This window comes from Prionailurus viverrinus, chromosome C1, assembly GCF_022837055.1.
Source record: "Prionailurus viverrinus isolate Anna chromosome C1, UM_Priviv_1.0, whole genome shotgun sequence".
Taxonomy (NCBI): domain Eukaryota; kingdom Metazoa; phylum Chordata; class Mammalia; order Carnivora; family Felidae; genus Prionailurus; species Prionailurus viverrinus.
In genome coordinates, this window is record NC_062568.1 from 126,330,648 (window position 1) to 126,345,119 (window position 14,472).

The window sequence follows — 14,472 nt, forward strand, 5'->3', positions numbered from 1 at the left end:
TCAGATTTGACTGAAAAAAGGTCTAGAGGGAGTTGGAATTCTAGAAAGCCAGTGCAAGGGGGAAGGCCAGATGCTGCTGGGCAGGTAGGAGGAGATAGATAATGATAGGCTGCACTAACAGCTTAGTCTATATCTTAGGAATGGTAAACAAGTAAACTGATTGAAGAATGTTGGTAAGATGATCTCATTGTCTTTCTGGTTACAGCATGGGGAATAGTTTGGAGGTGAGAATAGAGGTGAGAAAAGAAAAAGGTTATTTCAGTTGTTCAAAGGAAGGCTGATAGTATCTTGGGATAAGGTGTTTGTGGTGGAGATAAACTGAAGTAAATACATTCAAGAGATAAAACAGATAAAACTTAGTCATTGTAAAGGGACAGGAGGTGGTAAGGGAAGGAGGGTAGGGAACAAAGGCAGGAGCTTAAGAATTGTGGATTCCCAGCCTCTATAACAAGAGAGCAGAGAGAACCACTGGGAACAATCAGCCATATATACCTTCTGCAAAATTGATGAAATCTTGACCTTTAGGAGATAGTTTACTTTATACTTGGAAAGAAATTTTAATGGAAAATAGATGTCATCTTCATTATCAAGGCACTATTTTTTTCTTAAATTGTACAATAGAGGTATTTTAAAAATAGGAAAATATTGCCGTTGTCAAAAAATAAACAAAGCTAACAGCCTTATCATTTTGAATCTGTAAAGGCAGGAGTGAATTCAAGTATAAAAATCTAGGAAAATCCATGATGCATTTGTTAAAAGGAGAAAAAGCTGATGCATAAAGCAAAAAGTTGGTTATATGGGAAAATGCATTTTATGATTTCTTAGGCCTGTTTCAGAGCCCAGCTATTTCAGTAGCACCACCAAAAAAAAGTAAAAGCTCAGTGAATTTTCATAAACATCAAGCATCTGATTTACCAAAATACAATGCTTGATTAGGAAATGTGAGTTTGAAGGAAAAATTCTAAGTTGAGTCTCAATTACTTTTGTGGGCCATAGCCTGAGATTTATAAATTGTTAGTGATGAAGTTTTGGGGTGATGGTGGGGTGCTCCAGAGCCAATGACCTAGATAACTCTTGAAGATGTCTTTGGTGCAAAAAGGTGATTTTATGAAAGCATGGGGACAGGACCCGTGGGCAGGAAGAGCTGCATGGTGTGGTGACGGGTAACTCATTATATACCTCAGGTTGAGAGGGGGTCAGGGATAGAGTAAGTCTCTAAGGAATTTTGAAAGCAAGGTTTTCAGGACCTTGAGGGGCAAACTGTTGCTAGGAAAATACAATTTATTGTCATTTAATAAAACCTCAGTCACGAGACCCTTTAGATGTATATCATGGGACCATAAGCTTGGAGTATGATTGCCAGCATATATATCTTGGTGCAGTTGAGATAAAGGAAGTTGACTATAGGATCCTGGAGGTTGGGACAATGTTAAGCTAAGGTTCTCTTTTGTCCCTAGCAGAGTGTGATCCTTGAGTTGAGCTCCTAGAGAGAGGTCACTTTGCCTATTTCAAGGGCTTGTCAATGGGCTGTGGGCAGTAAGGGAATTTAATTTTTCATTTGCCTTAGTTTCCCACATCACCATGGCAAGCACTTAAACCCCTTTCCTTTGTTCTTGGCTAGCCAGGAGTGTCTGAGGAATATCACACAGATCCCACCTGGGGTGTGGGGGGGGGGGGCGGGGAAGCACCAACTTGTGCTTTACCCCTCAGCCTGCCTCATGCTCCCTCATCAGTTAGCGAGGATGGTGTTCTTAGTCAGGAAAGTATGTAGGTATCTTTTGTGTCATCATTTGTTAATTGAAAATATTTTCTACTTGCTAACATTAAATAATTTATCTGTCAAGTTTGGAACTCAGAGTATGACCTGCTGCAGCTGTACTTAAAAATCCTAATAAACAGCTAACTTAAAGGTTTCTTACAGCAGAGTAATGGTCTGCTGGATTTTCAATACAGGGAGAAAAAGGTCCCCAAGGCCCTGCAGGGAGAGATGGAGTCCAAGGCCCTGTGGGTCTCCCAGGGCCTGCTGGGCCTGCAGGCTCGCCTGGAGAAGATGGAGACAAGGTTGGTATTCTGCGTTCATATGAGTACATCCTATGAAAATGCAAGTTTTTTCTCAAGAATCCCAGATTTAATATTTCTGAAGATTAGATGCCAAATCTCAAGACAGTTTTTTCAAAGTTTCATGCATGTTCCATGTGCTCAAAGGTGGTTTTAATTTACAGTTTGAATACTATTATCTATCCAGGAAATAGTGTGTTGGATGTAAACAAAAAAAGAGAACACAAGAAAAATGGTAGAGAGAAAAAATAGCACATGGCAAAATTGCTTATTTATTTTCAAATATATGTGTTTCTGAACTAAATGTAAAACTAATTGAAGTCATTGCTTGTATAGGCTCTGCCCTTGTGTCTTGGATATTGCAAAAGAAGACTTAAAATAGGTTAAATTCTGGGGCGCCTGGGTGGCTCAGTCGGTTGAGCGTCCAACTTTGGCTCAGGTCATGATCTCGCAGTCTGTGAGTCCGAGCCCCGCATCAGGTTCTGTGCTGAGGGCTCAGAGCCTGGAGCCTGCTTCGGATTCTGTGTCTCCCTCTCTCTCTGCCCCTCCCCCACTCACACTCTCTCTCTCTCTGAAAAATAAACAAACATTTAAGAAAATTAAAAAAACAAAAAACAATAGTTTACATTCCTATTTGATAATACTGGACATCTCTTTTACCAAACGTAGAAATGAAGATTTTAAGCTTTTTATTTATTTTTTATTTATTTTTTTAACATTTATTCATTTTTGAGAGACAGAGCAAGAGAGTGTGAGCAGGGGAGGGGCAGAGAGAGAGAGGGAGACACAGAATCCGAACCGGGATCCAGGCTCTGAGCTGTCAGCACAGGGCCCGACGTGGGGCTCGAACCCACGAACTGTGAGATCATGACCTGAGCCGAAGTCGGACGCTTAACCGACTGAGCCACCCAGGCGCCCCTTAAGCTTTTGATTCTGAATGCATAGCTGTATTGTTATGTGTATGTATCTAAGGTGTTTTCTAATATTGTGAAATGCCATAACACAATTTATGAGCCAGTAATCTGATAATGGGCAACATTTTTAGCATTTGGAAAACCAGGAGAAAGAAGTAATTAATTAAGAATTTTGATTAATATGTAATTATATTTTTGTTAATATACTTCCATTATCAGCTTGTTGTGGTGATTTTTCAGATAAAATTGATTTTGTGAATTAAAAATCCAGTTGCAATATGCTTCAAAGTTCAGTCGACTTTGGGTTATCTATATCTTTACTATATCAATATCAATATCAATCTATATCAATATTAGAAACAGAGTAGCAGAGAAAACCCATATTTTCATTTTTTAAAGTTTATTTATTTATTTTGAGAAAGAGAGAGAGCACAAGTTGGGCAGAGGAAAAGAGAAGGACAGAATCCCAAGCAGGTTCCACGCCATCAGCGCAGAGCCTGATGTGGAGCTCGAACTCATGAACTGTGAGATCGTGATGAGAGCCCAGATCATGAGTCAGATGCTTAATCAACTGTGCCATGCAGGTGCCCCCAGATTTCACAAGTTAAACAGTGACATGAAACACTAGTATAGAATTACTTTAAAGTAAAATTTAATAATGGATGATAGTGATGACAATTGCAACGGCAGGCATGACATATTAGGGATAAACTTTAACTCAACTCTTTCCAATACAGGGTGAAATTGGTGAACCAGGACAGAAAGGCAGCAAGGGTGACAAAGGAGAAAACGTGAGTTTCCTAATTCTTATTGAGTGGAATTACTCATTTAACTTTTGTTTTGTTTTGTTTTGTTTTGTTTTTTGGCTATTGACCAGGGATATTTTTCTGTAGTATTTACTACCTACTTGTAATGTCCATACTACATTATCTCTTTGACAACTATTCAGTTGAGATGTAGTCAGTTCTAATTAAACCTCTTTTTGAACTTATGTGTTAAGATACACAGTACTTCTAACCCTAAAAGTCTTACAATAAGACTAAGTCATCAGCAAGTTTACCTTCATTGCTTTTGCATCAAATATCCCTGTGATTTAATGAGAAATGGTGTCTTAGTGTGGTTATCAAAAGGATTTTGACCTGATGGAAGCCTAAAAATGCCTCAGGTACCCCAATGGTTTATGAACCATGCTTTTGGAACCTTTAAGTACTATTCCCAACACATAGCAGTTATTGTGACAAACAATATAGTCCAATGACTGTTTTTCTTTAGTGCCAGGATCTTTTGTAGTGTAGTAATGTATGTAGTTATGTATGTAAAATGTATGTAGTTATGTATGTAAAAAAAAGACAGTTAAGAAGCAATATTTATGCATGTAAGACTCATAAACCTATTGAAATCTATTGCTCAAATAAGGAGGCCTGGTATACTTAATATATACATACATACATACATACATGCATACACATATGCATGTGTTTTCATATGAAGGAAATTCTAAATTTTTGTGTATCACTATATTCTGTCTGTATGGAATCCTTACCCCAATATTCACTAGAAAATATTGTATAGATAGATCTTTTAAGTGCTCTTTCTGAATCATACATATCTCATTAAAGAAATCTGGCATTTTGAAATTTTTCAAATGTGAAACTTCATTGTGATTTGTGTTAGCATAAAAATCCATCTTTAAATATCCACTGCATTACAGATGAGAGTGCTTTCGATAACTACCAATTTAAAGCTGATTACAAATAGGCAAGTCTGAGTCTCAAGAAGTAAAATAAATAATGGTTGACTGCTCCAAATGCAAGAGACTTTTCCATAGAAGTAGAAAGATGCATAATAGACTTTGATCAATCAAATGTTCTGCACTATTATAGCTGAGGCTCTTCTGGCTTCGGTTTCAAAATTACTGATTTTTATCTCATGACAGGGTCCTCCTGGACCTCCAGGTCTTCAAGGTCCTGTTGGTGCCCCTGGAATTGCTGTAAGTATTTCTCTTTGTTCAGCGAATTTATATCCTCATGGTTCCCTGATTAAATTTATGAACTGTCACATAACCAGTTGATTTTGTGTGGTTATAAGTATGTCTAATGTTGAGCCAAATATAAATTTTCTAATATAGCTAACCAGGCTGATCTTTATAAACAAGAAATGTTATGACTTCATTTCAAAAGAATAATGAGTTAAAAAGTACTTAATTTGTAGTAAATTGTGAACATTATTTTCCCCTTGATAGACAGCTTTTACTTCACTTGGCATAGATGAGAAAATCAAACTCAGTCATGCTCCAGAAACAAAGAATGTAAACCAAACAAACAGTGGTGCATTTGTGGCAGATAATGGAAATTTAATCTTTTTTACTTGGTTCCTTGTAAATAGACCAGCTTTGATTAAATTAGAAATAGCTATATTTTTGTGATGCCTTGTATCAGAATTGTGATTTTTCCGGCTTGTGATCATTGTCATTGCTCTTCTCTAGGGGGGTGATGGTGAGCCAGGTCCCCGAGGTCAGCAGGGGATGTTTGGACAAAAGGGTGATGAGGGTGCAAGAGGTTTCCCAGGACCTCCTGGTCCCATAGGTCTTCAGGTAAGATGCTCTGGGCATTTTGTACGCTGTCCTGTCCACCTTCTTCTCATACCAGGTTTTCAGGTGGATGTAAAACAAAGTAGCTTTCCTTTTTTCTATCTAGAAGCCTGGATACAATGTTTAACCGTAATTACTGTTTTATTTAAATGTTAGCCCTACCCTAGGTATTACACCTCCATTCTTCATTCCCATTTTGCTTAAAAAATGAACTACAACCGTATTTAGGCTGAGAGTTAAAAGCGAGAGGTTAGAAGGATTCTTTTGCAAGTCTCATAGCAGGACAATTAGTACTTCAGATGACTAGCAAAAATTAAAAGCATTTTGAGAAGAGCCATCTGCCCATCCTACTACCAACAGACACTGCCAAGAACAAATGTTAAACAATAATAGGTGAAATAAACAATTTGCAATAGATTGATCATTTAAAATAACTTACTTTAAATTATAATTTGTATTTCATGAAGCACATTCAGGACAAGAAATATGAAATTATAAATCATTGTAGGCTAAGAAATTTTCATTCAAATATGCCTTACAACTGGACTGTTAGGCAATACTTTGCATTGTAGACATCTTCTATGCTGAGTTGTTTTTCTACTCTTCCATGTGATGCTCACGGCTTCCTACAAACTTTGGAAACATCTGGCTTTCTTCTTTCACATACTTATTTTACACCTACCTAGTGATCATCTGAAAGATTATAAAATTGTGCTTTAAATGATAATTTGGGTAACACATGGATGTGAGTTATGCCACATTAACAATTTTAGAAATGATTAAATTAAACCATCTAGATCACTGTCCTTAACAATTTGTTAAGTTGTAGAAAAGTAAATAGAAGTTGAGTTTATATAAATTTATTTTTTTGCCTTTATTTTCATAAGTAAAGTCACAGACTGCTTGTTTTTAATATTAAGTAGCCTATTATATACATAATTATACAAATTATATTGTAAATAATATAATTAGTATATTATCATAGTTATTGTTATAGCACTCAGTGAATATGATATTGTAATTTTCTGCTTTTATTTTAATCCGAAATAATTCTTTTTAGATTTGGGAAATGCAAAAACTTCATTTCATATTTGTGTTTACCCCTTTATATTTATTAGGCAAAAATAAATGATCAATTATGAATACTAAAAATCAACATGTGTGAAAAACACACATATTTGAAAATAACAACAAGGCATTCAAAATTAGATTGCCAGTAAATATGTTACCTTTCATTTTCTGCTTTTTCATTTAACTGATTACTCTGATTCTATAAGGCTGTAATTTAGGAGTTTAGTTCTCCTGATTAAAGAAGGTGCCTTGTAGCTTATATTTATAAAATATTAAATGAAAAATTACCTTCATCTCCACAAATGTAAGAAATGTGCTCTTTGATGAGGGTGACTCAAGAAATTAGTTCACTACAAAATTGATTATATTCTCCCACAGCTACCTCTTTAAATCAGGAATCTGAAAAGATGCTAATGTAATTAACATGTTCACAATTTCATCTGCACCCTTTAATTGAGTCTTCATGGCAGAATAGATATTAGCAATTATAATACATAAATAATAGTCATCTAATATTCTGATGAAGTGACTCCATTTTTCAGTTTGATGTTTACAATTTGTCTGCATATGAAGGAGATGTAAAGAAGGATAGTTCTTGACCTAAATTCTTTTTTTTTTTTTTATCTTACCACTTAAGTGGCAAATGATTTTAAATTGACAGACCTTAAAACAGAATATCTCCATGCATAAATTATTCCTTAGGAGAAAGTTAGGGCATGTGAACACTGATTAACACTGTAGCGCCATTTAGCACATTTAGTTTCCTGCAACAAAAGAATTTGACTCATTATGTCTCTATTAATTTTAATGATAAGAACATTCTGTCTTAATCAACTTAAACTATAACCAGACTTCATCAGAAAGAAAGAAATATTTCAATGTTTTTCTATTGGGAGGTCCCTATCGAGCTAATATTAGGAATACTCATATGCCTAAAAATATGCTGGCAATACAGAACTGGGTCTGTTACAGAAATAAAAGAAAACTATGAACTCTACTATTTTTATACTCTTCAATTTGGGGATTCTAAATCAGATTCACTCTATACTAAAAGGAGGTGGTGGAAACATAGACAAAAGATAAGAATGTGAGTATTAATTTATATGATGTTTATACTTTAAGTTGCAATCCAGGCTACTTAGCGAAATCAACTTGAAATATTAAATGTTAAAATCTACCTGCCTACTTAAGAATTTAGTTTTCTGTGCTCTATCAATGAATTATAATCTCCAGGTTGTGCATCTTGGAATCTAAAATTTTAGCGATCTCTCCCAGGTAGTTTTTAGGCAGGCTAAACTCTAAAATACTGCCTAACTATGTCCTCCTAGGAACTTCTCCAGTGATTCTAGAAGCTACTTTCAAATGATATTAACCATTTGGGAATAACTGGCTATTTTCCTAGACATCCAAGTGACTTTTGAGAAAAAGGAGATTAAATCCTGGTATATATTGTTCATTATAAATCCGTAACTAAGATTTTGTCATAAAGATAAATACATGCCACATTAAAAAAGGTTTACAAATATACTCAGTAAAGCACTTGCTCTCCAAACTGAGAGTCATGTGGAATTAGTAGGTCACAAAAACCGTATAGTGTGTTATTACCAGTATTAAAAAGATGAAATATAACAGGATAAGGTAAAACAGATTAAAAATATCAGAGATCACCATCATCTATGCATTAAGGGTATTACTTTTTGAAACTCATCTTTCAGCTATTTTGCACATGCACATTTAGGGGGTAATAAGTGAAATGTATTTATTACTGTGGGTCACGGTCAAATAATTTGCAGCCACTGCAGTGTAGTGCCAAGTTAATAAGTGACTAAAATACCAGCAGAGATTTAGAACTTTGTATTGTGCATTTTCATTTCTTACATAGATTATGTCTGAAATACTATTTTACAAGTATTAAAAATAAAGCATATATAGAGTGTGTAAGTTGTAAATAAATAATGGCAATAATACTAAAAACATTAAAAAATTAGAACAATCCATAATCCTACCATATTAAAAACTGTTGCCACTTTTACTATTTCTGTCCAATAATTATCATGCCTATTTTAAACACATATTTCACAGATAAATTTACACTATGCATATTTATTTATATTTGTGTTTTATTACTTATTATATATCATTCATATTTAGAGTATTAGTAACACATTAATAGCCTTATAATATCCCAATATCTTATATAACAAAACTTATTTAGCTATGTTTTCTATGATTAAACATTTAGAATAATTGAGAATCTTAATAGTCTTAGCTACTGTTACAATCAACACTTTATTACATGTAGCTTTTCCTGTTGATTTATTTTCTTAGAATTCATTCATTCATCATTCATTCAACATTTTCATGAACTCCTACTTTTGCCTGGTCCTCTGCTAATTGCTAGAGATAAAATATTGATAATTACTGCAAAGTAGCTTATAATTGTAAGTATATAAACAAGTGACATCATTGTGTTTTTAAGTATACAATTCAAGTATGTGCAATATATGGTTGAGATATGAAACAGGAAATATGAACAGTTCTGCATGGAAGAACTGGTTAGGAAGACCAAGAGGAAATAAAATAATTTTCCCATAAAGACATAGGTGAAATTTGAGTGTAACCTGCCCTGTGAGTTTATTCAGTAACACAGAACCCTTCCTAAGGCAGTGTGACACTGCTATTGGATATCAAGGAAATGAATTTGAGAGAATAAAGGAAATTCAATACAGCAGGTTTTATGACCTGGTAGTTTTTTAGGACTAGAAGTGAAAGTAACAAGGTTAAAAATTCAGAAGATATTTATAATCCTGGAAATGTATTGGAAGTTTTATTTTCAAAAGAGTTTGTCACATTGGTACCCAACTATAAAACCTCACCTGGATAGGATGTTCTAAAATAATTTGGGACAAGATTTTTTCAGAAAATCTTTGCAATGGCAGCCTTGTATACATGTGTATATGTTCATAAAACATGGAGCAAATGATTAAGCATCCATAAATTCCCAGGTTAAATGATATATTCATTCTTGTAACTAAAATCAAACAGTGTAATATTATAGAAAGCATGAATTTTATTTGTAAATGTACATATAAGATTTTATTATATGTAGTTAATACTTGCGTTTCAAGTATTTTGACACATGATAACTTCTAAATCTTAATTTCATGTTCTAATTTGACTTTATATCTAATTTTGGTTTTATATTAGAAATTGGCCAAAAGTTTCTTTTTAAATACATGAGTGACGTTTATTGTTTTTTTATTATATTTTCTTAGGGTCTGCCGGGCCCACCTGGTGAAAAAGGTGAAAATGGGGATGTTGGTCCCATGGTAAGTTTATATCTTATAGGATATTATGGATATTGTGAATTTTCACATTACTAATATCTTTAAGGGTTAGTAATCTGAACAAAATAGTCCTAAAACCCATGACTTTTCAGATTGATGCCTTCTCCTTTCCCTGCCCAATCTGTATCTGTGACCATTGAAGTTTCTTTCATCACATATCACTTTCTTTTCTCTTTCTCACTTTGGACTAATGTTTTATAAACATACAGCATTAAGTGGTTAATATATTGTTGCATATATATTTTTTCTAAGTGTATGGATTATTGAGGTGTATATAAACTGCCAAACTTCAGTTATTTATTAGTCTTTAGCTCCAGACTTTGAAGTGGACCAGGTAAAGAATAGATAATAGTCACTCTTCATTTGGATAAGTAGCAAATGTTAACATAGTATTAAATATGTGTACTTTTAATCAAATTCTTAATTTAATAAGGAATCCTATTTGAATTAGAATGCTATGACAAAATAATTTGCATTTATCGATTCTGGCTTTCTGCTCTAAGTATAAATCTAAGAGTTAACTGAAATTTTGAAATACATATATTTGTTTATTAAGCATTACCTTGGATAAGGAAACAATTAACCCAAGGTCATTGAAATCTATTATGAAATGTAATGAATGTATTTTTAATTGTTCCTTCCTTTCAATAAACATTGCCCCCAGTTCTTAGTTCCATCAGAATACGTATTTTGATATTTTTATACTTTCATTTTAGATGTTATTTTCTTCAAAAAAGAAATAATTATTTTCATCACAATGAACTTAAAGACAGTGAACATAATAAACATTGCTGACTCACATAACTGACTAATACTCTTTAAGCAGCATCAGATACATAGAAAACTCCTTTCTAGGTATGACTGCTGTGGTTCCCTGAATCATTAATACATTTCTCTGTGACATATTAGTAAAAGCTAATAGTAAGAAAGTTTCCAACAATGACATTAAAATAAACTGTGACCTTTAGAAATAACACTAATGCCCTGGTATTCACTACAGACTAATTTAATCACAACCTTGAAGGTAAGGGGTTCTGGCCATCAGTATTTTGTAAAAAGTAGTCCTGAGGTAATTTTAATGCACAGCCAGGGGAAAGAACATTTATCTTAGGAAGACAACTAAGTAGTTAATCTTATTTCACTTCTAACATATAGAACATGAGAGCTGACATAAAAAACACAAAATATACAAATAAAAAATACTTTTGTAGAATTAATAAATTTTAAATCTACTCAAGCACCATTTCTATTCCAAATTTATGCTCCTTTTTAAATCTAGCATTCTAGCATATTCTAGTATAACATATTTCTGTTCCATTATGAATTAATTGTACCAGATAGTAGCAATAGCCTAATTTTCAAATTTTTAACCATATCGCTTGCCTGCAGTCTGAATTTCCCCATAGCTATGTGTAGAGAATCATTTGCTAACATGATGTTGTATCCATCAAGAATGACTTATAACCCTGCTATGGTCCACTGATTATGATTTTGGAGCGTGAAACTTCTTGGTCACAAAATGAAAATATCAGAAATGCATTTGGGTTTGACACTAATAAGCCTTAATATTCATCTCTTACAGGGTCCACCTGGTCCTCCAGGCCCAAGAGGCCCTCAAGGTCCCAATGGAGCTGATGTAAGAACTGTGAAATATATGTTCCCTATTTTGAACTTACATAATTGTCAGTATTATTTAATGGTGGATGGTATCTAAGACATAATGGAGATGATTGCACTATTGATAAATATTTAAGTGAACAAGAGCTCAAAAATAATCTACTCACTACATTTCATTTTACAGAAAAATAAACAGGCTTTGTAGGGAATTAGTCAAAACAAGTATAAAAGAATTTCCAAGTTCACATTCATTATAAAATATGTTAGAGAATTATGTGCATAATATGTGCACCTCTTACCATGTAAAATATTTTCTCTCAATTGTATAAAGACAGTCTCCCCCCTGCTCTCTTGCTTGCTTCATAATTGAACCACTCTTCCAATATTACAGGATTTGAAATGCAATGCGATACTTATCTTATTGTTACCATTAAAAAATTTCTAGATTTTGAAAACTCTCTTCTGATTTCACCTTTTTACAATGAAAAAATAATTTATTCTTGTTTTTAGTTGCTCTTCTGTCATGCCTGGTTACAATTCGGGCAGGCCAGAACTGGATAAAATAGACAAAGAGCAGATGTACTAAAAGAGCTTTTGGGTTTTAATTCCCTTTAAGTAATATAAAGACTAAGAGATGATATAAAGGCTAAGAGATGGTTCAGATTGGTTTTTGCATGGATTGCATAATTCTTTTTTTTTTAAGTTTATTTATTTTGAGAGAGAGAGAGAGAGAGCACGAGCAGAGGAGGGGCAGAGAGAGGGAGAAGAGGATCCCAAGCAGGCTCTATGCTTTCACACAGAGCCTGATGTGGGGCTCAATCTCACAAACCATGAAATCATGATCTGAGCTGAAATCAAGAGTCAGATGCTTAACTGAATGAGACACACAAGCACCCCTGGATTACATAATTTTTAACCAGAGTCATACTTAGATGCACTCCCCAAATCTACAAGCTATCCTCTAAATCTGACCTATTCAATGGGAAAAAGATTGAAATTATGATCTGAGTATCAGCCAGTATGACTAGAGTTGGAAACTCTTCTGTCATATATTCAAAATTCTGGTGAAATTAAAAACCCACATAATATAATTCAGTTATTTGCTATCTAGTAAATTTGGCAACTCAATAAAGAGCATCATTTTGTCCCATTGTTCAAATGTCTTAGAATAATCTTGCATATCCTTCTCCCTCTTTGAGAACTACTAGATATATATCTATGAATATGTTATTTTATTACAAGAATAAGGATAACTGTATTCCTTTTCCTCCACTGCAGGGACCACAAGGACCCCCAGGATCCATTGGTTCAGTTGGTGGTGTTGGAGAAAAGGTAAGAAATGTAGTGATAGACACTTTGAAACAGCAAGAATTAAGAACTTTGATGAAATTGGCTAATATTTTAAGCGCATCTAATAGTACTCTTTTTAAGTATTTTATACATAGTAATATGAATCACAGCCCATCCACTCTAGTAGTTAAATTATTCATATTATTAGTTAAATTCTTCATATAAATATTAGTTAAATATGATTTTAAGATATCATGATTTTTATTTCCAGATATTGTGTTGAGCAATATACATAGATTATTTCCTTTAATCTACACAATCACCTCTGATGATGGTATTATTATTATCCACATTTTTAAGCTGAGACAGTTGAAGTTTAGAGAATTTCAATAATTGCATCAAGGTTTTGTCCTTAGAAACTAAGTCAGGATTTACTCCCATGTATGTCTGACTAGACTAAATGTCTCTAAGTAGCACTTTCAAAAAGAAGAGATTGGTTGATGTGACTGACTTAAACGGGAAAAAAGAATCCTTTGAATCACAAAAGAATTAATCATTCATTTTGTAATGTTTGGAGTTATATTTTCATTACTAATAATATGACCTGCCTTTGGCACTTTTCAAAATACTTGGCATGTGCCATAACATCTGGGCTCAGAATAACTTCGTTTTCTCCTGAAAATGATTTCACTTAAAACAACTTTCTTTTTATGAAAATGTCAAATGATTCTCTGATTTCTTATTTATGCACCCATGCTCATTTCTTAATACAATTTTTAAGAAAATTGACATTGGTATTTGCTTTATTTAAAAATATAAATTATTTGCCAGTTTTGAGGGATGAAAATTGCATTTCATACCATAAAATAGTATATGGTGAAAAAATGTATTTCCTGAATTTTATAGTCATTAAGTGATATCAGAAGTATAGACATATCCTAAAAATGATTCTGTTGTTTGGTCTTAAAGATTTTTGACTGAAATTACTTTATGTTAATTAAAAGATTTATCCCTCAGAAAAAATGCAATAAGATCAGAATGTGGTATTTTGATGTTTATATTTACTGAACACTCACATTCTACCATTTTGATTATAATTAATCCTATATTATCAACTATTCAAATACTTTCTTCATTACGAAATTAGAAGCATTTGAAAATTATCTAATTCTTACTGCATAAACAGTGTAGTTTTTTTACTGACCATTTATATTTTTAAATTTAATGTTTTGTGCTGAAAAAGTGTGAGTTGAGGTAAAATTTAAAGCACATTTTTCATTGAGTGCAGTTGTCATGGGAAGAATTAGCAGCAAAGGCAAGAGGCCTCTGAGGGTAAAACTGTCTGAGACAGATGAAGACAGACTCACACCTTTCCCCTTTCTTCCCTTGGTTTTTATGTTTACTTATTTTTTGAGAGAGAGAGAGAGACAGAGCATGAGCAGGGGAGGGGCAGAGAGAGAGGGAGACACAGAATCTGAAGCAGAGTCCAGGCTCTGAGCTGTCAGCACAGAGCCCCATGCGGGGCTCAAACCCACGAACTGGGAGATCATGACGTGAGCTGAAGTCTGGCTCTCAACCGACTGAG

The 14,472-nt window shown here is 33.7% G+C and overlaps 1 protein-coding gene across 1 annotated transcript in view; it reads left to right on the forward strand.

Moving 5' to 3' along the window:
* Window positions 1–14,472, forward strand: part of COL11A1 (collagen type XI alpha 1 chain) — a 182,563-nt gene that overhangs the window by 132,743 nt on the left and 35,348 nt on the right. The window contains exons 43-49 of the mRNA XM_047868859.1: window positions 1,954–2,061; window positions 3,710–3,763; window positions 4,909–4,962; window positions 5,458–5,565; window positions 9,909–9,962; window positions 11,563–11,616; window positions 12,876–12,929. Coding sequence (XP_047724815.1) covers window positions 1,954–2,061; window positions 3,710–3,763; window positions 4,909–4,962; window positions 5,458–5,565; window positions 9,909–9,962; window positions 11,563–11,616; window positions 12,876–12,929 — 486 coding nt within the window. The remainder of the gene's footprint in view (window positions 1–1,953; window positions 2,062–3,709; window positions 3,764–4,908; window positions 4,963–5,457; window positions 5,566–9,908; window positions 9,963–11,562; window positions 11,617–12,875; window positions 12,930–14,472) is intronic.